We start from the raw sequence: 26,299 nt of genomic DNA, 5'->3' as shown, positions 1-26,299 counted from the left end.
TATCTTTTTTATTCAAAATATATGTGTTGCACAAGCAAATTATTTTCACTAGCTTAGGTGGGAACTTGAATGCTTTGAATCCACAGTTATTATAAATGTATTAAACTGAAATAGTTAATATTATCCAATTATTACTAGAGCACTTACTAAACACTGTAATTTATATGTACTATCTCACCTCAGCTTTGACAAAATAAGGAAGATGATACTTTAGAAATAAGTTGGATGCCTTTAGAAATACATTAAAAAACATTTAGGAGTATTCAGTCACCCACAAGACTTAATACACCCTCTGATATTAGCAGTCTCACCTAGCAACTTATAGGCCATTATTTATAGTGGAGCTAACTGGAAACTAATTTTCCTTTGCAACTCATACCTTATTTTAAAAGTTGTCAGTTACACATAGGAAACAGTATTTATAGGATTACATGGCTCCTGTATTTGTAAGAAAGAGGACACTAGTAAACATTAATACCTCTGTTTTATTGGCCTTCTTTAATAACCAACCCAAATTCAAGTATTTAAGAATTAAGTTATTTGACCATGCACCATATGCCAAGCATCGGGTGCCAGGTACATATACCATAAAAACAAGTAATTCCCCTGCCCTCAAGGATCCTGCACTCTAGAGGGAAAATTTACTATCTAAGGAAACTTAGAAAAAACGCATGAGGAAGATGGATGGCAGGGGTATACCAGCTAAAAGCACAGGCTTTGAAATCAGACAGATTAGACTCCTAACAGTAGGTCTACCACTCACAAATTATGCAGCCTCACAAGTCGTATAGGCAAAAGTGGTTAATTTACCTGAGCTTCACTTTATCACCTGTTAAATGGGAATGACAATAGCAAATATATCATATAGTTTATGAGGATTTAAAGTGATAATGCACGTAAAGTACTCAGCATGGTGCCTGCAATGTGGTTAATGTGTAATTAGTGTTAATCATTATGACTAGTCATTAAGGACAATAGCCAAGCTTATCATACGATTTGTGTGAATTTAAAACAATTCATATAAAGCAGTTAGCACAGTATCTGGCACATGGCAAATGTGTAATATATGTTACCTCTAGCTATTATTTAGAAAAATAGCTAAGCTTTATATATCAGTGTAGAGTAAAATGTGAGCCAATTTATAATCATTTACTTAAATGTACTGATATGTAAGGTGTTCATCATTATTGTCATGGACATTTGTATAAGGTTTTCAGTATCCAGGGCATTTGATACACATTATTTCATCTTGACTGTAGTCTTGAGGTCCATGGAGGGTGGATTTTAATACTTCCTTTCTACTGGCAAGAGAACTGAGGTTTAGGAGAAAACTCGAAATCACCTGACTATTTCATCACTGTTGCTCTGAACTAAAACTCACAATATGTACACTTGACAGAGGATGTACAGACCAGAGCTAGGTTTTCCTGGATGACTGACCTGACTCCTGGATTTTATTTGGTTCTAAGTTTAGTTGTGGAATGTTACAGACTAAATTGGTTTCAGGCTTGGATAATTTCTACAAAGACCTGTGGTGCATGTAGCAATTTTATAAAAACTACAACAAATATCGCTAAAAAGACACTGTGATTAAGTATGGCCTTTGCTTCATCAGTAATTAACCACAGTCCCTGTCTCCAAAAGGGGCTGTGGTCATGCTCTTTTGCAGCGGGACTTAGGGTGCAGAATCCATACTTTTTATGGATCACTGACATCTGGCTTCCTTCAGACTGGCTGATGCGTCTGTAAGAGCAGCTTGATAAAAATAGCAACCAAGGGATCAAGAGGGAGTTTAATAATCAGTCCTCCTCTCAAATATGGTTTTGTTTCCACTGAAACCCTTCTTCTCAATGACATCAAATGTCAATGTATGCATTTATGGAAAATGGAAAAGATACACAGTATCTTAATTGAGGTGTTTGATGAGTTTGATCACTTGTTATCTCAGTAATATATGCAAATAAAAAGGCATTTGCATTCAAAGTTCATTTTCAAGAAAAAAATTAAAGAAGGGGCAATTAAATGCTAACTGCATTTTAGGGAGAATCATTTTGCTCATTATTGGCAGTAAAACTGACAGGATCCCCAGAGTCCAACAGAGCAACACATCTGATTCATGAGTGTGAGCTTTGTCCACCAGCTATAGTGGACCAAATGACTATCTTTCTGACATATCATCTTTTGTGGAGTCTTTCCAACCCATATGAAAAGTATGGCTAAAGCCTGACTATATTATGTCAAGATTAAATGGCAAGGATACGGTGGCTAAATATTTTCATAGGTATATAAATGTTTAAATGGGGGAAGTAGGAAGAGGTTGGTAAAAGGGTACAAACTTTCAGCTGTAAGATGAATAAGGTCTGAAGATCTAATGTAAAACATGGTAACTATAGTTGATAACACTGTATTATATAATTGAAATCTGCTGAGAGTAGAACTTAAATGTTCTAACCAAAACGTATAAATATATATCAAATCACCACAATGTGTACTTTAAATATTTTATAATTTTGTCAATTACACCTTAACAAAGCTGAAAAAATAAAACGTTTTGAAAGTATCATTAGAATAGAAATCGGAGCTAATAAGACTCCCAGTGAGGTTAAAAGGCCTCCATCAATATCTGAATCAATTCACGTAGCTCCAGGGTTTGCTGTGAGACCCCTTATGTTAAGAGTAATCTCATGCAGTAGCAATGTCCCAGTATACTCTTGTATACGTACATGATTTGAAGCCCCATAACGTTTCATCAATGCCAGATTCTGTAAGGAAAGGAGCTGAACTGACAATTCTGTGAGCATCCAAATGTAAGTCAAAGCTGAGGTATTTAAGGATGGGAAAGAAAGGCTTGTTTATTTCTTACTATATCTGAGTGTCTGCTTTCAAGGTCATTCAGGAAAATACATGGGAAGTAATAAAGACATTTTAACTTCTGACAAATACTAGCCACACATTTTTTCTTTGATAAAACATGATTATTACAGAAACATCAAGATTTATATGATGTGCAACTCTTGCACAGAAATTATCTGCCCTGAGGTTTAGTCATTTTGCTTCATCTACCTCAGTTTCTCCACCTGAAAATGAGAATGTTAATACCTTGTTTTTTATGTTTGTTTGTTTATTTAATGAAGGGAATTAACAAACGATGCTTTCACATCCTTTAAGTTTGTAGGCTACAGCGTCTATGACATCCATATGGACTCTGAATTTAGATTGGGTACTTATGTGTTCCTTGAGAAATTTTTCTCTGCTCTGACTTGGTTCAGTAGTTATTATGTTTCCTTTGAATTAATCTCTCCATGGCTCACTGCTGTGTAACAGTTGTGTACTCTTGACCTTGGCACCTGACCTATTCTCCCTCCTGAGCAGACCTCCAGTGGAAAAGTGATGTGGAATCAAGCTCAAGCTCTGGCTCCTGCTGGGACAGTTACTGTTACGTCTCTGACACACTGCTCAGGTGCTCTTGAGTCTTTTCTCAGGTTGAGTTGTGACGGCAAGTCCAGAGAGGTGCTCCTGAGAGGGGAGAAGCCTCATCATAGGACAGGCTGAGAAATTCCATGAGAAAGAGTTTCAGTCTTTTGTGGGCTTAATTCCCACCTGAGTGTGTGTCCCCAGATAACAGACCTTGAAACTGAGTTCACATCATCTTCTGAAGCAAGGCCCTTTGGGGACACAAATGAGGTGACTGCTTAGCTTTCAACTCAGTTACCTCCTCTCCTTCTAGAAGAACTTATAGTAATAAACACTGTGCCCAGTTTGTGAGTCTTTCCCTCTCGTCGGGAATCACAATCTACGGTCTGCGTTGGCATCAACGAGCACCCTCCCTCCCTGGAATGATGGCATTGTTGAGAGAAATGGGCTCAGGAGGAGCTCATAAACTTGAATTCTGGGAATCTTCCCTAGCAATTTTTTATCAACGTACACTTTAGGAAAGTGGATGGCGGTTCAGAAGCTCTTCCTAAAGAAGAGAGGAGCATTCTATCAGGATTTATCACCCACAGCTGCCTTTTGAAGGAGTTGCCCATCATTATTCCTTTTACTTTTTTGCAGATGAAGAAGCTGCTCCACTGAATAGCTTAGCAGCTTCTCCCAAGAAGTGTGACTCAGGCCTAAGCAGGATCAGAGTACAAAGTCTGACCTCCAAGTCTCTGCTTTTTACCAGACTGGGGCCCCAAAAGGAGCTAAAACCAGAAGGGTTTGAGCATGTCAGAAGGTAAAATGAGCAGAAAACTAAATAGAGCCCAAATTTTTAAAAATCACAAGACTGAATGACAATACTTTTTTTTTAATCTCAAAATACTAGGTATAATTTAAAAGCCTTCCTCTGTGATTACTTTTGTTTATCTTTTACAAATGACTTCAGTGAAGTACTCAATGCATGGACACATGACCTATAACAAAAAGACAACTGGGAAGATGGAAAATAGTTCAAAACCAATCCCCAAGTGCTTACTCTTTAGAACAGATACTTTCTTATTGAAATGCATGCCATTCTAATATTATTTGAATAATATGAGTGTGGGTAGACTAGAAAAAGAGGCTAGATAATGTGGGTAGGGCCAATTGCAGAATAAAAAAGTTTGAGAGGTTCAAGTTTGTAGAGACGTTGGGACCTGGTCCAGACTCTCTATTTTACAGTTAAAGCATCTTGAACTGGGGACCTGATCAAGGAGTCCAGGTGAGCTAGAGATGGGATATCCAGCTCAAGCTCAAATCACACGACAGCTATTCTTCTCTCCAGTCTGCCATTTTAAAACCCTGACAAACTAAAAGGTTCAGTAACTTGGCCAGAGTCACAAGGCTGGCAAAAGGTGGAGCCAGGATTCCAACTCTAGACCTTTTAACTTGAAAGCCTGTCTCTCAGCCCCACTTGTCTCAAGATCTTCGTCTGAGATTGCTGTGAGCAGGAGCGGGCAACACGGAGGCTCAGGGCGCGGTCGGAGCCCAGACCTGCCGGAGCCGGGCGTGGGGCGGCAGCCTCGGGTCTCCCGGAACCATGGTGAAGTTGGGAAACAATTTCGCGGAGAAGGGCACCAAGCAGCCGCTGCTGGAGGATGGCTTCGACACCATCCCCCTGATGATGCCCCTTGATGTCAATCAGCTGCAGTTCCCGCCCCCAGAGAAGGTGGTCGTGAAAACTAAGGCTGAAAATGAACCTGACCGAAAGAAAGGCAAAGCACGTCCTCCCAAGATAGCCGAGTTCACTGTCAGCATCACTGAGGGTGTTACCGAGAGGTTCAAGGTGTCTGTGCTGGTCTTCTTTGCCCTGGTCTTCCTCACCTGTGTCATCTTCCTGGTCGTCTACAAGGTGTACAGCTATGACCGTGCCTGTCCCGATGGCTTCGTCCTCAAGAACACCCAGTACATCCCAGGAGGCTTGGAGGGCTACTATGCGGAGCAAGACTCCAACGCCCGGGAAAGTTTTACACTGTCATCAACCACTACAACCTGGCCAAGCAGAGCATCACCCACTCGGTGTCGCCGTGGATGTCAGTTCTGTCGGAAGAGAAGCTCTCAGAGCAGGAGACTGAGGCTGCTGAGAAATCTGCTTAGCGAGATGGGCAGGTTCCTTACAGTTGGAAGGTAACAAAGGGACTTTGAGGGACATTTCATTAAATATAATTACTGATAATTTAGAGGTTACTCATGTATGGTGCAACTGCTTCTGTTTGCTAATGCTGCTTTGCAAATACAGCTTGCTGCAGACCACCCTGGGCATAAAATCAAGTGCATATCAGCATTGCTTAAAGAGCTCTGACACCACTTGTCATGTTAAAGAATCTTTATTTAGCGACTTTACTGGGATTTATTGGATGCCGTCAAAAAATAAATTTACACTGGATATGCAAGGGATTCAGACTTCAGATAAATATGCATTTTGTGGGATTGATTTTTTTTTTTTAAACCACCTTGCCGTTTGCAAACCTTACTCCATAGCCATATCTAGAGTGATCCCTTGCTTTGCTAAGAGCAAGCTGTACTGCACGTTTCTTCCCACCTCCCGCCAATGGCAATAGTGCCAATGGTCAAGACGCACCATAGTGAGCGGCAGAGGGAAGGAAGGAAACATGCCATCAGGTTGCAGTTGTGCCCTCGCCTGCCCCGTGCTCACTCCTGAGTGCGCAGGCGCTGCAGCAGGTCGGCTCGGGCCGGGGTCACTGCTGCGGGCAGAAGGCAGCCTCTCAGTACAGAGGGTGCCCGCTGGGCAGGGGAGCCGTGTTTCCCTCAGTGCATGTGGGCTGGGTCAGAGCACGTGAGGTGGGGACTCTGGGAAGAGGGGACCCGGGGCCACAGGCTGCAGAACCCGTCTCCCTGTAGCTAGTCCGTCTGCTCTGTGATGGGCTGAGTAGGAATGAAACCTACCGGCCCTTTTGTTCACATCTATTATGAATAAGTTTGCACCAACAGCCGTATCAGCTACTTAGTTTTAAAACAATTAGCTGGGTGAGAAAAGTGAAAGTGTAATTGCTGGTAAGCCAAGGCTACTTTAATTTTTATTTTGTGGGACAGATGTAACTCCTTTGATGTAAGAAACAGGCAGGAAAGGCTAGGAGGGGGGCTGGCGTCACACCTTGCAAGTCCAATTATGACATTTTCATTCACAATCTTTCTAAGACAATTACGTTTCAACCTGAATCTTGACAGTAAAGTATATGTTTACGAAATTGCCAGGTAGATAAACTAAGTGTGTAAGACGATTAAACAGAAAAAAGACATTCATGGACATTTTTTTCCACGTTATTTAAATGCGTCGTTTCTGGTGGACATGTCAAAAGTTTCACTGTTTTTTTAGATCAAAAATAAATGACAAATAGTGCAAGATCTGTTGTGAACAAGCATGGTGGTCATGGCCAACTCCATTACTGTTTCCTGAAATATGCCTCCAAAACATACAGTATTTTATTGTCAAGGGTGTTTGGAAACAACGACCATGACCTCGGAGCAGTGGGTGGGCATAGAGTCATGGACGTTGTGAAGCTGTGGCGACGCATAAGAGCAATAACTACGTGCTAAAACTTCTTCTGTGTAGAGATATCATCTATCAGCAACTTCCAGCCCATGTCAATGCAGTGCCAAGGCAACCCTATTTGTATTTTCTAGTAGACGTGTATTTTATTGACTGTAAGTTCATTCACATGTAACTTTTGACATTTTCACTCTGTGCAAATAAAGAACACAGGACCCTCCCCACAAAAAAAAAAAAAAACGATCTTCATCTGAGATAAGGATAATAATAGTACCTACGTCATAGGGTTTATGCAAGAATTCCACAGGCAATATATGTGAAGTATATTAACCTCTTAGTATAGTTCCTGGCATATCAGAAGTGCTTAATATATGTTGACTACTACTAATAGTATTAGTATTAATGTCTACACTATGGCACAATGGCAAAGAACAACGTGTTAGAAATGAACCATCTGTAGAGATGTGGATGGACCTAGAGACTGTCATACAGAGTGAAGTAAGTCAGAAACAGAAAAACAAATATCGTATATTAACGCATATATGTGGAATCTAGAAAAATGGTACACATGAACCGGTTTGCAGGGCAGAAATAGAGACACAGATGTAGAGAACAAACGTATGGACACCAAGGGGGGGAAGTGGGGCGCTGGGGGGGGGATGGTGGTGGTGGGATGAACTGGGAGATTGGGATTGAAATATACACACCAATATGTATAAAACTGATAACTAATAAGAACCTGCTGCATAAAAAAATAAAATAAAATAAAATTCAAAAAAAAAAAAAAGAAAGAAATGAACCCAGCATATAAATTAACCTGTTTTTCCACCCACATAAAAATCTAGGTTTGATCTTAAGAAACCGTGGCTGAATTTCCTCAGGAAGGCGGCTTCAGTGGCCATCAGTAAGCAGCAACGAGTCTAGGCCCGCTCCGTGCAACACTGTGCCCTTTAGTAGGCGCTCAGGCTGCATGGGGACGAGCAAGAAAGCACAGTCCCGCCATAGTATAGCACTGAAACAGAGGTGTGTGGCCATGCTTGCAAGTTGCTGCAGTTTTGTCACAGTGTGGGAGCTCAGTGCGGGTAATACACCTGAAGCAAAGGCAGCAGTATCCATGGTGGCCATTCCTATGGCAGAACCCCTGAAGAACTAGGCACATCAACAGGCAGGAGGGGACAGAATAAAACTAACGTGGACTGAGTACTTTCTACATGCACGTTACCTCATTTAATCCTCCTACAGACTCTTTGGCACACAAAAGTTATCCACATTGTACTGGTAAAAGCACAGAAAAGCATTGTACTAAAGCACAGAGAAGTTAAGTGACATTCTCAACTTTGCACAAATGGAAATAAAACAGACAGCCCTTGGCCTGTTTCCGCCACATCATGACCTCACACTCTCCATCTCCACCATTAGCTTGGCCTAAACCCACATTTCAGCTTTTCGGACACTCCTCCACCCAAGGCGGAGAGACTGTTGTGTAACTTAACCAATATTCTTCCATTAGTGTAAGAATAGTTCAGGTTATTAAATTGGTCTTAATCTCAGTGATAGGACAATAATTTCTAACAAGATTTCATAACTTCTCAAAATATTCCAATCACGATATTCTTTTTCATCTCAACAATTTTTGTTTGCTCTGCCCCTGGGGAACCTGCAGGATCCTGGGAGAGTAACTAGCATCTTTGCCATATCACCCCACAGGTTGGGGAGCAGCACCTTCAGAAACATGCAGCGCCGGCACACAACACTGAGGGAAAAGGGCCGCCGTCAGGCCATCCGGGGTCCTGCCTACATGTTCAATGAGAAGGGCACTAGCCTGACGCCCGAAGAGGAGCGCTTTCTGGACTCGGCTGAGTATGGCAACATCCCGGTGGTCAGGAAAATGCTGGAGGAGTCCAAGACCCTCAACTTCAACTGCGTGGACTACATGGGGCAGAACGCGCTGCAGCTGGCCGTGGGCAACGAGCACCTGGAGGTCACGGAGCTGCTGCTCAAGAAGGAGAACCTGGCGCGGGTGGGGGACGCGCTGCTGCTGGCCATCAGCAAGGGCTACGTGCGCATCGTGGAGGCCATCCTCAGCCACCCGGCCTTCGCGCAGGGCCAGCGCCTGACGCTCAGCCCGCTGGAGCAGGAGCTGCGCGACGACGACTTCTATGCCTACGACGAGGACGGCACGCGCTTCTCCCACGACATCACACCCATCATCCTGGCGGCCCACTGCCAGGAGTATGAGATCGTGCACATCCTCCTGCTCAAGGGTGCCCGCATCGAGCGGCCCCACAACTACTTCTGCAAGTGCAGTGAGTGCACCGAGAAGCAGCGGAAGGACTCCTTCAGCCACTCGCGCTCCCGCATGAACGCCTACAAGGGACTGGCAAGTGCTGCCTACTTGTCCCTGTCCAGTGAAGACCCTGTCCTCACCGCGCTGGAGCTAAGCAACGAGCTAGCCAGACTAGCCAACATTGAGACTGAATTCAAGGTAACTCTCCCACTTACCACCCTGCAGGCAGACTGCCCCGTGGGCTCTTCCGGGTGTGTCCAGGAGCCAAATGGGTTGTCTTCTGGTCTAACACTGGGTCTTGCCTATTCAGGCTCACAGGGAGGAAGGGGACTTCCTCAAGCTGTGGCAGATGTAGGCCTGAAGGAAAAGCAGCCCATTAGGTGAAATATTTGAAACCACATAAATGTGGTATAAAGAGGTGACTTAAATGCAAATCCATATAGTAAAAGACATGCTGCACACAGGTAAGATTATACTGTGGTTCTAGTATAAATGTCTCAGCTCTGCCCCAGGCACCTCAGGAATGTCTAGGATACTTCTGGTTGTTTCCTAGTCCAGGTCTTGGACTTCTTGATTGTCTCACCTGTACCGTTTTCACATTTGTTTTGTTCATAGCTCTAACCCATCCTAGATTCTGTTGATCCTAGATTCAATAGCAATAGCTTGCTGAATTGAGAAAGGCTTGCAGTTATGTCAAAGGGCTGAGGAGGAGGTACACCAAAATAAAAATAAAACTCTCTCTGCAGAGCTGGGCTTGTCATCCCAGTAGATGGGCCCAAGGCAACACCCCCTGAGAATACTTGGAACTACCAGGTTAGTCCAGGAGATGGAGACCCATCTCCAAAGTCCATTATTCAATAGTGGTCCTGTGCTTTTACTGTCAACTGTCACTCCCCCTGAAAGAGAAAACTGGGACCTAATTCTTTTGACAGTTTAATAATAAATTAAAAGCAAATATTTAGTGGGCACTTACTGTGTACCAAGCACTAACGTCCTTACCTATATGATATTTTTTGATCCCCTCAACAACCATTGGTATGGGTACCATTATTGTCCCCATTTTATATGAAGGTACAGAGGTGGAGAGGTATCATGTAGCCAATAACTAGTAAAACCACTGTTTTAATCTAGGCACTCAGACCCCAGGGCCAGCTCTTAGCCATTCTGGGAAGTTGTGAGTCAGAGGCCTTGTTCATACATTGGGCTTCTCAGAGTTTCACTTGTCTTTATCTGAAAGATACCTTCCACTGCAGAAGGTGTGGCTGAAAGAGTAGAAAATACAACTGGGCTCATAATTTCTCATCCTGCCATTCAGTCAGAGCCTATGATGCCACGAAGCATGCAAAAAGGTTTCACATGTTGGGCTGACACAAGATGTCACCGGCAGGAAAGGAGTTCATTGTCCAAATAAGATGTCAGGGCAAGAGTTGCCCCTGCATGGGACACAATTAGGTGGCGAAGGATTGGTACCAAGTCACAGCAAAGGAGGCCTCATGGACCATGCTGTTCAGGAAGCTCTCAAAGGAGGAAGCAGAATTGGGCTAGGCTTTAATGAGCAGAAGGAACTGAATCAGTGGGAAGAGAGACGTAGGCGTTCAGAGGAGGCAAGTGAAGGTGAGGTCCAGAATGGCCCACAGCAGGCAGGGGGCTGATGAGATACTCCATGTGACTACAATAAAGACTTCCTGTAGGGGCACCAGAAGGAAAGCTGAAGAGATGAGTGGGCAGACCTCAGAGGGCCCTGCATGTCAAGCTGAGCAGTTTGGATATTACCCTCTTAGAAATGGAGAGCCCCAGAAAGTTTGTGATTAGGAGACTAAAATGAAAGCTAGGGTTTTGGAAATTTACTTGACTGGTAGGTAACATGAATTAGAGGATTTGGAGTGTGAGACACTGAGACTGAAGAGGGGGACAATTTAGTTGTGCATGCATGAGGCCATTGAAGCCTCTCTGTAGGAATGGGATCACCCACAGCCAGGCACTGAAGAACCAGGCTTACAGGAAGCTGCAGGGCACTGCAAATTATGAATAGATGAAAAATCCTGTAATTAAACTAATTTTACCCCATCTGTCCCCTTATCTTGGATCCATCTACTGAACTGGAGCCACTTCCATAAACCCTGTAACATTCATAGCCTCATCTAGAAAAATTGGTGGATGTAGATGTAGAGATTAACCAAAGAAGCTCCCAAGGAATGTGGCTATTGCCTCTCATTTCCTTGTTTCTGTACAATAAACTCCACCTGCCAGCAATAAGTCCAGTGATGTCCCAAGGAAGCTTAGTGGAATTTTGCTTGTTCCCTAGGCTTCAGACTGAATATGCACAAGCATATAAAAGAAATGGCTAAGCCAATTAACTTAGATATTTCTGCCCAAGAAAAAAACAATTCAAGCAAAAAAATGTTTTTTGGATCAGATTATCTGGATAATTGCCCAATTCTCTATTTATCTGGAATCTGGGAGCATGCCAGCCTTATTAAGTAAAATGATGCTAGACTAACATTTGGAAGTACATCTGAGCCATTTGTTTTCTTTACTAAAACCCAAAGTCTGGCATATTTTAGTATATATAATAATCTAAAACTGGAAGTTTGTTGAAAGCATCTACTATGATATTTTGATTTAAAAAGTAAATTATGAAAATTATGTACAATTGAGAACATGACTAACATAATGACAAATCTTTTCTACAATGCAATGAATAAGAGTTAGCATAAATACATTTGCTGGCTATTAACATCCCCCTAGTTACCTTTGTTTGAAATAATGTCTTTCAGATTGTCGACAAATGGTGCATTATAAATTAACATAAGCCTTCCTTTAGAACTTTATTATTTATTCAACTGTCCTTGCATGTGCATTCCTGACATTATAAATCTTCTCAGAGAAGAGAGCAGCTTATTAGCAAGAGGGAAGTCAAATTGCAATAAAAGAATAAAGAGCAAGTGATGTGTCCTAAAATGTACTCTTCAGGAGTCTGTTCTGCTTTAGAGGGACTACACACTGATGAGTGCAGCCATGTGTCGTGGAGATGACCCAATGCCATCAACTGTGTAAAAAAGCTATCAGGTTCTCACTGCAGATGTCATAAGTCGTCCTCCAGATCCTCTAAAACACTCATTCTGGGAGTGACTCTTCCTGACTAGAAAATATCATGCAGGAAAACCTGGATTCAGTTGCCCAAGCTATTGTTTTTAGAGTCTTTTTAATTTATCACCAGAAGAAAGTTTAGTCATTAGCAATAAGTAGATCCAATGTCAAGGTCTTCAGTAAATTCTGGCTGGAGTCAGATGCCTGCTAGAAAGCCATTATTTGTAGTGTGGAAATTATGCACATATTTTCTTACGCCTCTCTAACCTTCTTGGGTCTAGAAAGACATTAAAACTTGATGTGGCAGTGAGGTCTCCCTAATGCCATGAATGGTGGCCAGTGATCTAGTAAGCACTCCATAAATACTTGAATAAAGGAAATCCTGAAAGGATAATCATATCACTGATGAAGCAAGTGATGACTTTTATCTATGATTTAAACTCTTCCAACAACTATGGATTTAACAGAGGTATTTGATGGACCTGGTGAAATGAGGAAGCTCTAAAGATTACAAGGTGGTTGAAAACTAACACACGTTAAATAACTGAAGACCAATCATATGCTTCACCGTCTGGTGTCAATGACCACTCAACTCCTGGAGGGCAGAGAGTGTTTTCCTGGTCTTGCCCACACAGAACAGAACATGTGGCATCTTGGAGCACTGCCCACAAATGGCATTTTGGTTAACTGACTTATCTACACAGTAGGAGACAAAGAAAGGGAAAATCTATCGGATAGACTTTTCAGAGGTGTTTCATTCTGATGGAACGGGCTTTCTGTGTAGAGGTGCCTGGAGTAGCCTGGAAAAATAAGGAATCTGCCTATCTCAGTTGAGTTACAGCTCTGCCACCATGAACACAATGTAAAGACCTGAACACAGGTCTTTACATTTCTCTTGAATTAGCCTGCATGGTTTTCTTCACTGATCATCCTTCTGATAAAATTGCTCAAGGTCCCCTTTATTTTGCTGGAATCTTCTCAGTCAAATTCCTGGGCATCCTGTCTAGGTGTGTTATTTATCTGTGGAGCTGTTGTTTCAGAAGGATTACAGATTTGTTTCAAAAGGATTTCTTTCTTCCAACTTAGAGTTATGCCAACAGCAATGTCTAGTGGGGGTGGGGAGGGGATGGGGAAGGAAAGTATGACAAAGGAATATTGTAGAGGGAAGTTTAGGGGTTTGGAAGGAAAGAGAAAGCAGGATCAGGATTGGAGGTATTCCTCTTGCTTTCTCACCTCTTGCTTAAATTGAAAAAGTACCCAGTGTTCCCAAGTCAAGAAACTGTGGGAGCCCAACAAACACTTTACCTTAGTTATGTAAGATTTGGTCATTCTGAATAATAAGCTGCAACTAAGAAGGCTTTTCCTGTTGACAAAACATCAGCATGGCGGCTGCAGACTGTGCTTCAGATACAAGCAATTTATTCTTAGAGACCACAGAGGGGAAGAGTAGGGGGAAAGAAAGCTAAAGCTATAACTTCATCTTGCTTGAAGTGCTGATGATTTTTCTGTTTGTCGATGGGTTGTTAACTACATGCATTACGAAAAATAGATAATGAATTATGTATCAATGTTTCTGTTGCCATTTTAAGACCCATAAAAAACTCTCTGGGCCTAAAATACCACAAATTAAAAATGCAAATAATGATAAATCGGACCAATTTGCCACCTGCTACGATCTCTAGTGAGATCCCATTGTGAAGGTAAAGATGTTGAGATGACAGTTTGCAATTTGCTTGCAAACTTATCAAAATGGAAAAGGGAAGAGGAGGGGAGAAGGGGAAGGAGTGACTTCGTATTGTGGAACACATCTGAACCCTGGAGTCTGGAGCCACGAAGCTTGAGTAAAGCCTACTCTGGGCCTGGGGCAGTACCGAAAGCTGAACAAACCCATTACCCCCAGCCTCCGGAGGAATCTGTGTTTGCACTTGTTTCTCATATGCTTTGAATATTTTTACTATTTTTAAATTTTATAGACCAACATCCTGGGAAAATACATCTCCTTGAAGTCTGAAAGCTTGGCTGGTAGTGTAAACAAATGCCTGCTTAATATGCAGGAAATGACTTGAAAATTGTTTCCTTTTCCTTTGGGAAAATATTTTTAAGCTGTGAAGGATACAGGTCCTAAAAGCAAGTTGTTGTTGCTGTTGTTTAAGAGAATCAGGCAGAAACCTCCTCAAAGCACTCATTTATATATCATCCAAAAGACCCTCAGGGATCTGTGTCACCCAATCCCTCTGCTTGAGCATCTGAGGATGCAGAATGTAAGCACAGAAGAGACAGATCACAGATGTCAGGTGATGAGCTATAATGGGACAGCCCCCCCCCCACTAAGCACGCACAGGTAAAATGTGGCCAGAGCATGTGCGCTGGTCTCCATACCTGAGAGAAAGATCCAGGGACTGGCTTATGCCAGGAGAAGAGGCAGAGGTGATTCTGCCCATGTTAGCTTTGTCTTTTTCTATTTTTCTACCTAAGTGTCTGGAGGAGCACTTTCACCAGAGCATTCATTAATGAGTCATCACAGGAAAATGAGCTAATTAATGTGTCCTTTAATGACAGTTTTTCATTGGGTCACAACTAATGCCTTAAGTTAAATGATTTTTCCTCTTCTACTCTTTATGCCAAGAGTATTAGCCTCTAAAATACAGGGAGACAGTGTAAGTTGGGTGACAGGTATTCAGATGGGAGAAAGGAGGCCACTATGCTAGATGAGGACAAGGACGGGGACAGGCTTTGGGTGAGCACCCAGTGCAGCCATGCTTCATTTTCTCAAGGCTATGGAGTCGAAAGCACAGAGCTTGGCTCCGGAATCAGAATGACCTGGGTTCCAGTTCAGAGTCTTCTCCTAGCAACCATACAATCTTGGGCATCTATTGGAAGTTTGTTTTCTTATTTGAAAAATGGAGATGGGGAGGGAACAGGTGTTAAGAAAGAATTGCAACGTGTCAGAAATGGAATGTTTGTTTTCCCCACCCAAACACTTGCCCTTACCCTAATCTCTGTAAATGACATCTCCATTCACCCCACTGTTATGAGCTTTCAATGCCTCATCCCATTCAACCTCCAGAATGTCCTGGCACATATTAGGTACTCAGTAAATATCAGTTCAGTAAATAAATGAGTCAGTGAGTGAATTAATGAATAATGACCTCCAAGGGTGTTGATGAGGATTAAATGAGATGAAGAATATAAAACTCTTTGAAGAGGACCTGACCCATAGTAAGTACATAATTTTCCCCAGAGATCGCAGTGGGGATCCCTTTTTGTTCCCCAAAGCCCACTGGATTTTCAGCACCACAACTTTTCTTCCCAATAAACACAACTTAAATTTCAACACCTCCTCTGTTCAGAGGGTCTTCCCGATTTCTGCTAAGCTTCCCTCCCCAATCCCAAAGATATTTCCAGAATAAGAAAAAGTACAGGCTGTATGTGTGAGCTTCATGATTGACAATAGGTCAAGGGAGTATTTTCCAATTGGAAAAATGCAGACCACTGAAACTGAAGAAGCCTGGCGTGCTGCTAAAATATTGCTATGAAAAGAAGCAACATGGGCAGGAAAGACAGAGGCTGCAAAGAAGGGGAGGGAGAAAATGGGCAAGCAGAGCTCCTGCCAAGTACAGACGGAGATTATTTTTTGAAAAATATCTCTGTGTTAAAGATTCATCACTATACACAAAAAAACTGGGAAAAAATCATTTCCTATACAAGTGCAACTATCAGTCTGAAATATCAGAGATATGGAGAAAATGGAGGCAGTTCTTAGAGGATATCAGTCAATGAGTAGTAGCGCAAATTACATCAAAAGGAAATGATGAAAATGTAGAGTTTTTCTCTGAAAAAAAGTTACAATTCTATATATAAATTAATCATAATATGCCAACAACAGCGAGGCATGTGTTTTACTAGCAACAAATTCACATGTAGATTAAATGTGGAAAATATATGTCAGGAGGGTGGATGGAAATATGGTCTGTAGACCCATAGAATATCAGAACTGGATGGACCCTAGTTACAGAGCTATCTGAAAATTCAGCATTCATGCAAAAATCACTTAATTAAGACTCTAGTATGAGCCAGGCTCTGGGTTGGGTGCTGGGATGAAATGATGAAAAGATAAAGTTCCTGCCCTCAGGACCTTACAGTCTAGTGGAGGAGATAGGCGTTCTTCATATAATCACACAAACAGCTTTACAAATCATGCTGAGTGCTAAGCAGTAAAAGAGCAATTTTAAAAGCATTGACTTACTGGGACAGCTGACTCTGTGTGCATGTGTTTAAAGATTTCTCAGAGATGACAATATTTAAATGAAAATGGAGGGTATGAGAGAGAGAGACAGCAGGGAATGGGAAAGATGGTTCCAGGCACAGCAACTGCACATGAAAAAGCCTAGTGAAGAGAGGGAAAAGAGAGGTCTGTGTAGAGAATTGTGACTAGCTCCCTATCATAAGGAGTAAACAGAAGAGGTGACAGGTGATAGAGGTGCTAAAGAACCACTCAGCCATGGCCTTACCACTTGGCAGCCTCGGTAAGAAGTTGGAATTCACCGTAGGGTGAATGGGGAGCTATCTGAAGGTTTCAGCAGGTGAGTGAGTGACGCAGCTTGGAAAGATCCACTCTGCCTAGTGTACAAAGTGGCTTGGAGGGGACAAGACTGGCAGGAGTTGGACAACTGCTGTAGAAAGGGGCAGTCCTCCCAGGAAGGTGGGGGGAGTGGCAGAAGGACCAGCGCATCTCAACCAGCAGGTGACTCACTGCAGGTGGAGTGACAGCACAGCCAGAGAAGGTGACGGCTCCTGGCTGTTTCCAGGACAGCTGTCTTATCTAGGAGTTCCCAGGAACTTCTTCTGTCCCTAGGGCCTCTCAGTGCTCTCCAGAGAGACACAGGGAGGGGAGGGAGAAGAGAGCCAGCTCTTTATTTCTTCTCCAAGGTGGAAGCCCAGTGGAGAAGCAGGAGGGCAGGACAGTGATGAGGATTCGGATTTTCTACCTTGAACTTTGGAGGTACAGAAGGGCGTGCCCCAGGCTTGGCCAAACTATTCACGGCATAGCACTGCCGGCACAAAGTATCGGAAAGTGGGTTCAGAAGTGATAACCCCAGTATAAAAAGCTTTCCACTAGATTTCAATCTTTCCACTGCGTTTTTCCAGATTCTCAAGACATCTTTCTCCCTGTGTTTGCTGCATGGCCCAAGTAAAGTTTACATTAAAGTAGAGGAAAATATCTAATCTCATCTCTGATTTGTGTTCAACTGGAGCTCATTTTAGCATAAATAAAGGCACAAAGGAGACCGCTCCCTCGTCTTCCTCCAAGACTCTGGATGTTGAGAATACCAGACCAGGAGGATACTGGAGGCAGATGAGGCTCTTCTGGGTACCCAGAATCCTCCCTGGTGAAATCCCAGTTGAGTCTAGGTGGATATATTAATTTCCTAGGGCTGCTGAAACAAAGTACCACAAATGTGGTGACTTAAAACAACAGAAATTTATTTTCTCACAGTGCTGGAGGCCAGAAGTCCAAAATCAAGGTGTTACCAGGGCCATGCTGGCTCTGAAGGCTCCAGGGTAGGATACGTGCTTCCTTGGCAATCCTTTGCTTATAGATACGTCACTCCAATCTCTGCCTTTGTTGTCACATAGTGATCTCCCTGTGTGTTTGTTTCTTGCTGTCTTCTTATAAGGACATTCTTAAAAGGACCAGTCATTTTGGATTAAGGGCTCACTCTATCCCAGTAGGACTTTGTTTTAACTAATTATACCTGCAAAACCTATTTTCAAATAAGGTACCATTCTGGAGCTCTAGGAAGGATGTGAATTCGGTGGGGACACTACTCAACCCTATACAATAGGTAGCAGCAGGTTGAGAAACTGAGGAAGGGTGACACCAGGAATCTAGGCAGACCCACAGAGCAGGGCAGGATAAGAGCGCAAAGGTCAGTTATTCTGGGAACCAAAGACAGTCCTAAAACTAGGAGGTCATTCTGGAAGAAAGGACAGAGACTATTGATGCTTTCTACTGACCAAGGCACAAGCTGAGACACAGACAGGCTAATTCTGTAAAAGCCTGTGTGTGTGTGTGTATGTGTGTGCGTGTGTGTACGTGTGTGTGTACGTGTCTCCGTGTGTGTGCACGTGTGTGCATCTGTGTACGTGTGTGTACATGTGTGCATGTACGTGTGTGTGTACGTGTTTACGCGCGTGTGTGAGTGTGTGTGCCTGTGCGTGCGTGTGTGTGTGCATGTCCGTGTGAGTGTACATGCGTGTGCATGTCCGTGTGTGTGTACGTGTGTGCATGTCCACGTGTGTGTGTGCGTGTGTGTGTGTGCGTGTGTGTGTCTAGGAGAGGCAGGGTGGCTAAGAAGTGGGAGGTAGCTGATAGGAGCAATGGGGGAGACAGTAATGGGCCACGACCCCTATCAAGTAGGAGAAAAACATTTCCAAGTGTTGGGTTTGGGGATAATGAAAATAAAACACACGGATTAGAAAACTTTTAGAGAATATAGAAAAGTAGAGGGAACAAAAAGTTCAGCGTTAATTCTGCCACCTAAGAGTAATTTATATTTGGTATGTTTGTCCCTAGTGCTCCCTCTACCCCCAGGTACAAAAATTGAATTAATACTATAACCACTTGATGCATCATTACTATCATATTTTTGTTTCCCTTCATACTTTATCCCCTATTCTCCCTCACCCCCAAAAACAGCACCCACTTCAATGTATTTAACGTATTTACACCGAATATTGTGGCATTCCCCCATGTGATAGCAACACATTACAAATAACAGTTCCTAGAAAATTTTAGTGTCATGTGTCCTGAGGAAAACTTTTCCACTACCATCTTAGGTTGCAATGGTTGGGGGCCTGTGAATTAACTAACAAAGGACAGATTAACAGGAGAAAAGACAGAGTTTATTCACATGCACACAGAAGTGCATAAAAGAAGCGACTCCCTAAGCAGCTAAAGACAGGGGTTTATATACCAACATAGAAGGGTAAGGAAGAGGAGAAAAGAGTTTAAGGAAAAACAGGATGTTTAGGAAACACATGGGCTTTTAGGGAAACAAAGGGAAGGCTTGAGAGTTCATGAAGTTTGTTCTCATCCTGGTGGTCAGTCTCCTTTCTGGCTGTAAACCACGCCCCCAGCCCCACCACAGAGGGGATTTATGGCAACTGTATTTTTGGGAGGCTCTCCTCAAGTTAGCAAAAGTTTAGCTACTGTTTGTTCAGATGTTTTTAACTTAAAATAATCTTCATGTCATTTTGATGATTTTGAGAGTCCCTACACATAATCATGAAAACTAAACCTCTGAGCCCCATTACAGAACTCCTGTGGACCAGTATGAGGTGAGGCTGGGCCCCAGGGACTAAGGAAGGGCCATGTGAAGCAGGGTGTCTGAGTCGTGCCCAGGGAGAGACAGATTTGCCTGTGTAGGGGAGGAATTTTCCCTCCACCCTTCTGAGTGCATAGCTGAGACCCCTGTGATAAAGATTAACAAAAGAAAAACAAACACAAGTACAGAAGCACGTATACCTCGTGTATACATGAGAAATACCCAGGGGAAAATGAGTAACTCTTTGAAGCGGCTTAGAATTCAGGATTAAATACCATCTAATAGGGAAAGGTACGGAGGATGGGGGCAGGGGTGCAGGCCTTTTAGGGAAGAGTAAATGAATTTTAGGAAACACGAATGGGCACGTAGAAGAATAGATGGGAGGTCTGATAGTTTGTGACAAAGTCTGTCTGGGTATAGAACCTCCTCTCCTGTGACAAGAGCCCATCTTCCCTGGTTCAAGAAGCTCCCAGGGAAGGGATTTATGGCCATCAAGTTCCTTTTGGAGGATCTGTCTTGAGGCAGAAAAGAGGCATTCAGAGAAAGTCTCTCTCTGTATTTGCTGTTTTTTTTAAGTGTATCGTGCAAACAGATGAGAGAACTCAGAGATGAGTAACTCAAAGGGGTGGTTAGAACTTGGGCTTATATAACGTTGTAACAAAAGGATAAATGTTTAGACACATGACAAGACAACAGAAAAGAACTCTGAGCTTCTAGGGGCATCAAATTGTGGGAAGGTAAATATATGGGGAAACTAATGGTAGATGAGAGCTAGTTTTAACAAGGTTGTTGTGTAGATACCTCTGGTGCTGTCTCTGGGCTGGTAAGGGTCTAGAGTTGTCTCTGGTGATTAACATCTGTTTTCCTTGGTAGAGAGCAGGGGAGGGACACCCTTTACAAATTTATGTTCTGCTTTTAGCCAAACAGGGGAGGGCAGAGAGCTTTTCTTGTATCTGCTTCTTCTTAATTGTCTTTAGCTCAAAAGAATCCTTATGACAAAGTGGCACATTTTAGGGTGGCAGATTCTGCTACCCTTCAAGCCCATGAATTGTAAGAAGCTGGAAAATACCATAGCAGCTCTTGGATTCCAGGTAGAGTTCCATTTAGTACCAATTAGGAAAACTGAGAGGACTGCATTTGATTGCAAAGGGAAAAAAGTTTCCATCATTCAGAAATCTCGCTAGGCATTGATGAACTAGTGTCTCTCTCTCTCTTTCTTTCTCATTTATAAACTATGTGATCAGTACCTACCGTAAGTGTTATACACTCAAACACAGTGTAGGGATAATAAACACTCTTTTAATATCCTGGCACAGGCTTCCTTTCAAAACATGTATTACCCTAGCACTAGGAGGCCATGGACTTTTCCATCAGCTCTCAATAAGACAGATCAGGTGGTATGGTAACCATCTGCACTCTTGCCGACCCCAGGAGCCTGGAGGAGTTGGAGTACAGGCTCTGGTCACCGCAGATGCAGAATGGTATAAGGCCCAGGAAAAATAAGGAAACTAATCTTGTGTACCTAGTCCTAAAATTACAGTGATGTAAGAATGACTGAGCCTAAAATTTTCTAAATACTATCAATTCTCAAACAGAAAAGTGCTCCCCAAATGCTTGGTAGCATGATTATCTTTCATATTATTATGTTCTTTCCACCTCCCATACCTACAGTGTGAAATTAATAATAATGACCTGTTTTTCTGGGCTGCAGAGCAGGTTTACTAATTACTGATGGATAAGTGCTTTGAACATTAAGAAGGGCCATGCTGAGATGCTAAGCTTCTCTCTCTCTTCCTCTCTTCACCCCCACATACACATCCTGGAAATACAATACACTTCCATTTACCAGTAATACAGGTGCTTGGACCGGGGGCATCAGAACTCATGTTTGTATTTTGGGGAAGGATAGCATGCCTTTTACTGATACATGTTGAAGACCAGGGCTTTGCCTGTTGAGTTAATAGCTCCCTCCAGCTTCTCCTACATATACTTTGAAAGCAGTAGCTCAAGAATCTTTCTGATGACAAGTTCTCTTTTCTGGCGATTATTAATTTTGCTTAAAGTTTATACTCCAAAGAATTCACCTAATACCTTCCTGCAGCACATCAGAAACTTGACTTTTTATGTGCTTAAACCTGATATTTTAATGTAAGCATGGAGATGAGAGCCAGGAAATGTGGAAAAAAATGTTCTAATTTGGCTTAAAAAAACTAGGAGCAAGAGTTTATTTCCCCAAATGGTATTCCCTCTAAGATTACAAAAGTAGAAAGCAGATTTTAAACACAGGGCTGGATCTTTTCTTTACCTAAAGCAAATATGTGTGGAGTGTGCTCACGGTAGTCAGATTTCAGAGATTACTTGAGGGAACCAAATAGCTTGGAGCCTCGTGGTCACACTCTGCCCAGGGCATGGCATATGTCACACAGGTGATTTGCCACCATAAAAGACGATCCTCTGGGGCAATGCTAGCATGGGGGGCACTGAGTGAGGAGACCCGGGGCTCCACCAGGAACTGACTTGTGACCTTGGCTCAGTCACTTTACTTCTCTGCAGCTCATCTTCCTCATGCATAAAGCCAGGTACTTTTACTAACAATCCCTTGTTGAGGCCCCACTTCTCTAGGCCTTTCTGCTTCTCATTCTTACAGGGCATTTTCATAAACAACATCTAAGCTGAGATTTAAGAAGAGATGATTATTCCCATTTTACAGTTGAAGAAACGGACTGAGAATGGTTAAATGGTTTTCAGCAAATGGTGGTCTTCTTTCTGTGTGCCAGATACTGTACTAGGTACTAGGTCTACAAGTGTGGAAGAGACCTGAACTCTGTCCTCAAAGCAATGGGGGAGACTGGAGTGTTGAGGGATAAATACAACATAGTCGAGTAGGAGCAATATGCTATGAGAACACAAAGAAGAGCGCAGCAAACTGCCTGGTGATGTGAGATAAGGATTCCTGGAAAAGATGATATTCTGAAGTGGTTCTTGAAGGATGAGTTTGGCAAATGGAGAAGGGAAAGAAAGACATAAAGGCAGACGAATACCATGTGCAGAGGCGTGAACGGCCCAGTGATCTTGGTGGACAGGTGCAGCTGGATGGGTTTAAGGGAAGGGGGCTAATCTTAGGGAGGTATATTGAAATATGGTAATAAAGATGCATGGATTTTTTCCTGTAGCTTTTTAACCAAGGGGAGAGTGGTTTGGCATCTGGGTAGAAGGAACTGTTGTCGGTAAACAGTCCAATCAGGAGGCTAATTCAAAAGTCTAGACACTAAATTATAAGGACTTGAATTAAGATCACGACTGTGAGTGTGGGCAGTAGGGCTCAGACAGTAGAGATTCTTTAGATCAGAATCCATAGATCTTGGTAACTAATTGGCAAAGACAAAGATGAACCCAGGACTTCTAGCTCAGGAGGCTGAGTGGATGGGGACTCTATTTCCTGAAGCAGGAAGCAGAACATTGGGTTTGGAGGTTTGGAAGACCCAGGTGTTCAGCTTGGGGCACGCAGAGTTTGAAGTGCCTGCGGGACTTACCAGTGTAGACGACCACTTGGCAGTTGGATACTGAAATCCGCTCCTTAGAATACAGGTTGGGGTTGGAGGTAAAAACCTGGGAGTCATCAGCACATAGGTAACAATGGAAGCTGTAGAGAGAAATGAAAGCATATCAAAGCCTTGGTCTCTCTTTTTTTTTATTTTTACAAAACAGCTTTAAGTCCTACTTCCAAGTGTTATTAAGTCATTCTTTGGATAAATCAGTCAAAGAACTAGAATCTTATTTTCCTGATTAGATTTGAACTTATTTAAATGCAATCACTGACTCACCTTTTACCCGTGTCTTCTGGGACTTTTAGAAAGTCAGTGCAGTTTGCTATGCACAAGATAATGAGCCTTTATCAGGCAGGTTTGGCTCCAAGACCATCTCTGAGAGCCAAGAATATACCCCCATTCGCACCTCCTAGATCTGTTCCCACACACCAGCACCTACTTGTGCCTCAGCTTCCCATAAATAAAATTCTTGAATCAGAGTATATGTATGGTCATTTTATGCAACATTTATCAAGTCCTATAATGTGGCATGCCCTGGGCTGAGACATACGAATGAATGAAGTTAATTAGTCAAGTATGAATGTGTCAAAAATACAGAGAGCACTTTGACAGGTCTACTGGACCCTAAGAATAAAATGCACTGGGTGCCCAAGCGTGAAACAGTGGATTTCCCCAGGGATATCAGGAAAGCCACCCTGGATCACCTTCCGCCTGGTCTTAGGAAGAGCAGAGGTTCTTAGAGGAAGTAAAGAGGAGCATCAGTCCAGACTTGGGAACACAATGGACAACGGCACTGAGGTGAAAAGAACGGTGTCTGCTCTTTTGATCAGAGAAATCATAAGTACTGATTTGCCTAATTTGGTTCTGGGGTTTTGTTTTATAATTAGCAGGGCTCTACATTTTCTTAATTCCTACTTTGCCATCTAGTCTTTAGCCCCTCTTAATCAATAGCATTTTTCAGCAATCACAAGTAAATTTTTAAAAAATTACTTCTATACATATGCTGTGCTGTAATTACTCTTTAAAAAAATTTTCCTGAACATTTACTATTCTGAATCTATAATCAGGTGAATCATGACATAATCCTCTGGAAGGGTATGTTATCTGGTGATGTCAATTCTAAATTAGTGTTTCTCTGAAATGTTTTCACAATATCCGGTAAGTACAAATAAGATGCATAGGTCATATATGCTCTGAATCTCATTTTGGATCTTCTTTTAATTTGATATTTTAAAAAAACAAAGTTATTAGATATCAAGTAGACAAGACTGCAGTCCTGGCCAAGACAGCACCAAGGGTAAATACTCCTCTCCAACACTGAGATTTAAGGGTTTAGCAAATTCACCCAAAGGAAAACAGGCAGGTTTAAACATCATAACTCACTCAAATTTTTTTGCTTACGTTGGTAAATGTGCAATTAATGTAGAAAATGAAACTGTTTATAAGAAAAAGAAAATTCACCTATAATCCCATCAGATACTACCATGTTATAATCCCATCAGATACTAATTTCTTTCCAGCGTTTGATGTCCAAAGCACACCACATACTGAGTTCTTGCTTTCCTTCTGTACCTTAAATCCTGCTGCTACTAAAACTTAAATGTATCCCCAATCCATTTCCATCCCTGCATCCTTACCACCACTCTTCTTGACCAGATGATCACAAGAGCTTCCACCACATAGGTGAAGCTGTCCTCCACATAGGGCCAGAAGGATCCCACTGAAGTGCAAATCAGACCGTGCCTTTCTCCCACTTAAAAAGCTTTGGTGCCACCCCACTGCCTGTGGAATGAAGTTCAAGCTTATTATCATGGAAGACAAAACCTTCCATGGCCCTCCATGGTCCTGTCTACTTCCCCAGACTCATCTTCTGCTGCCCTGTGCCTCTACTTGCATAGTTTCCTGTATATTCATATAGCATGTTTTTTGTGCTTTTGTTTATGCTATGTCCTCAACTTGGAATACGCTTCCTCCACTTCTTGAACTCGGTAACTCTGATTTATCCTTCAAGATCCAGTCACAACTTATTTTTTCCAGGGCAACTTCCCTGAATACCCAGGCAGGGCTAAGAGCCCATCTTTGATGTTGATGTCCCAAAGCACTCAGCCTACTTCTGTCCCTTTATCATTCAGTTATTGCCACAATGATGTTGTGTAACAAACCACCCCAAAATGCAGCAGTCTACATGTCAACATTTACTGTCATGTTCACAAGTCTTCGGGTCAGAGAAGGAGGCCGCTCTCCATGCCTCATTCTGGGATCCAGGCTGGATGGACAGTGGAAACCGAGGGCACTCCCAGGGCAGAGGTCAGAACTCCCACACAGACAAGGGAAAATACATGATGCCTCTTAAGCCCTAGGTTTAAGGGTCACACACTGTAATTTCATGAACTAAAGCAAGTCCATGACCAAGTTCCCTACCAATGGGGAAGGAGGCGTGCTCATCTCAAGGAGATGGGGAAGCAGGAAGGAAACATCTGCTAAACAAGGAGCTCATCTAACACAGTGCTCACGTCATAAATGGTAACTATCCTCCCAGCTGCTTGGTCCAAAACCTCATTCGTCCTTAACTCTTCTCTTCTTTTTTCTTGATGTCCAATCCATCAATAAATCCTCTTGGCTCTATCCTTCGAAGACATCTAGAATTCTATACTTCTCTCCTGCTTGACCACTTACTTCTCTGGTCCAGGCCACCTTCATCTCTCCCTTGGATAATTGCAACAACCTCTTACTTGGTCTTCAGGCTTCTGCTCTTGCCCCTTACAATTCATGCCATCCCAACAGCCAGAGTGATCCTCTTCAAGCATACACCAGATCCTGCTAACACCGCTTCTTGAAACCCTCCAATGACTCCCTATCTCACCAGAGGAAAAGCCACAGTGCTACAAGTGCCTATTAGGGCTTTGGCCATCTGTCCCCTGCAGTTCCTCTGGCCTCACCTCTTCCCTCGCTCTCCTCCTCACCCACTCTGCCCCAGCAGTTGGCCTCCTCGCTGGTCCTCAGAAACACCAGATGCTCTCCCTCTTCTGCTTTGCACTCCTCTCCCTCTTTGTACCGGTGACCCTCTGTCTGGAGC

At 42.8% G+C, this 26,299-nt stretch overlaps 1 protein-coding gene and 1 pseudogene across 2 annotated transcripts in view; both read left to right on the top strand.

The window, feature by feature from the left end:
• Positions 1–270: 270 nt before the first annotated feature.
• On the top strand, positions 271–5,589 carry LOC309623140 (neuronal vesicle trafficking-associated protein 1 pseudogene; annotated as a pseudogene). The gene has a single exon. The product of its transcript is annotated as a neuronal vesicle trafficking-associated protein 1 pseudogene (transcript).
• Positions 5,590–8,641: 3,052 nt separating this feature from the next.
• Positions 8,642–26,299, top strand: part of LOC309623132 (short transient receptor potential channel 7-like) — a 56,430-nt gene continuing 38,772 nt past the window's right edge. Inside the window, exon 1 of the mRNA XM_082379680.1 lies at positions 8,642–9,455. Within this exon, the coding sequence (XP_082235806.1) occupies positions 8,703–9,455 (753 nt within the window). The 5' untranslated portion in view covers positions 8,642–8,702. The remainder of the gene's footprint in view (positions 9,456–26,299) is intronic.

The sequence above is a fragment of the Balaenoptera borealis genome (assembly GCF_965194805.1).
Source record: "Balaenoptera borealis genome assembly, chromosome: 2".
NCBI lineage: Eukaryota > Metazoa > Chordata > Mammalia > Artiodactyla > Balaenopteridae > Balaenoptera > Balaenoptera borealis.
The sequence above is the reverse complement of the archived record's forward strand: the minus strand, read 5'-3'. Positions and strand labels throughout refer to the sequence as shown.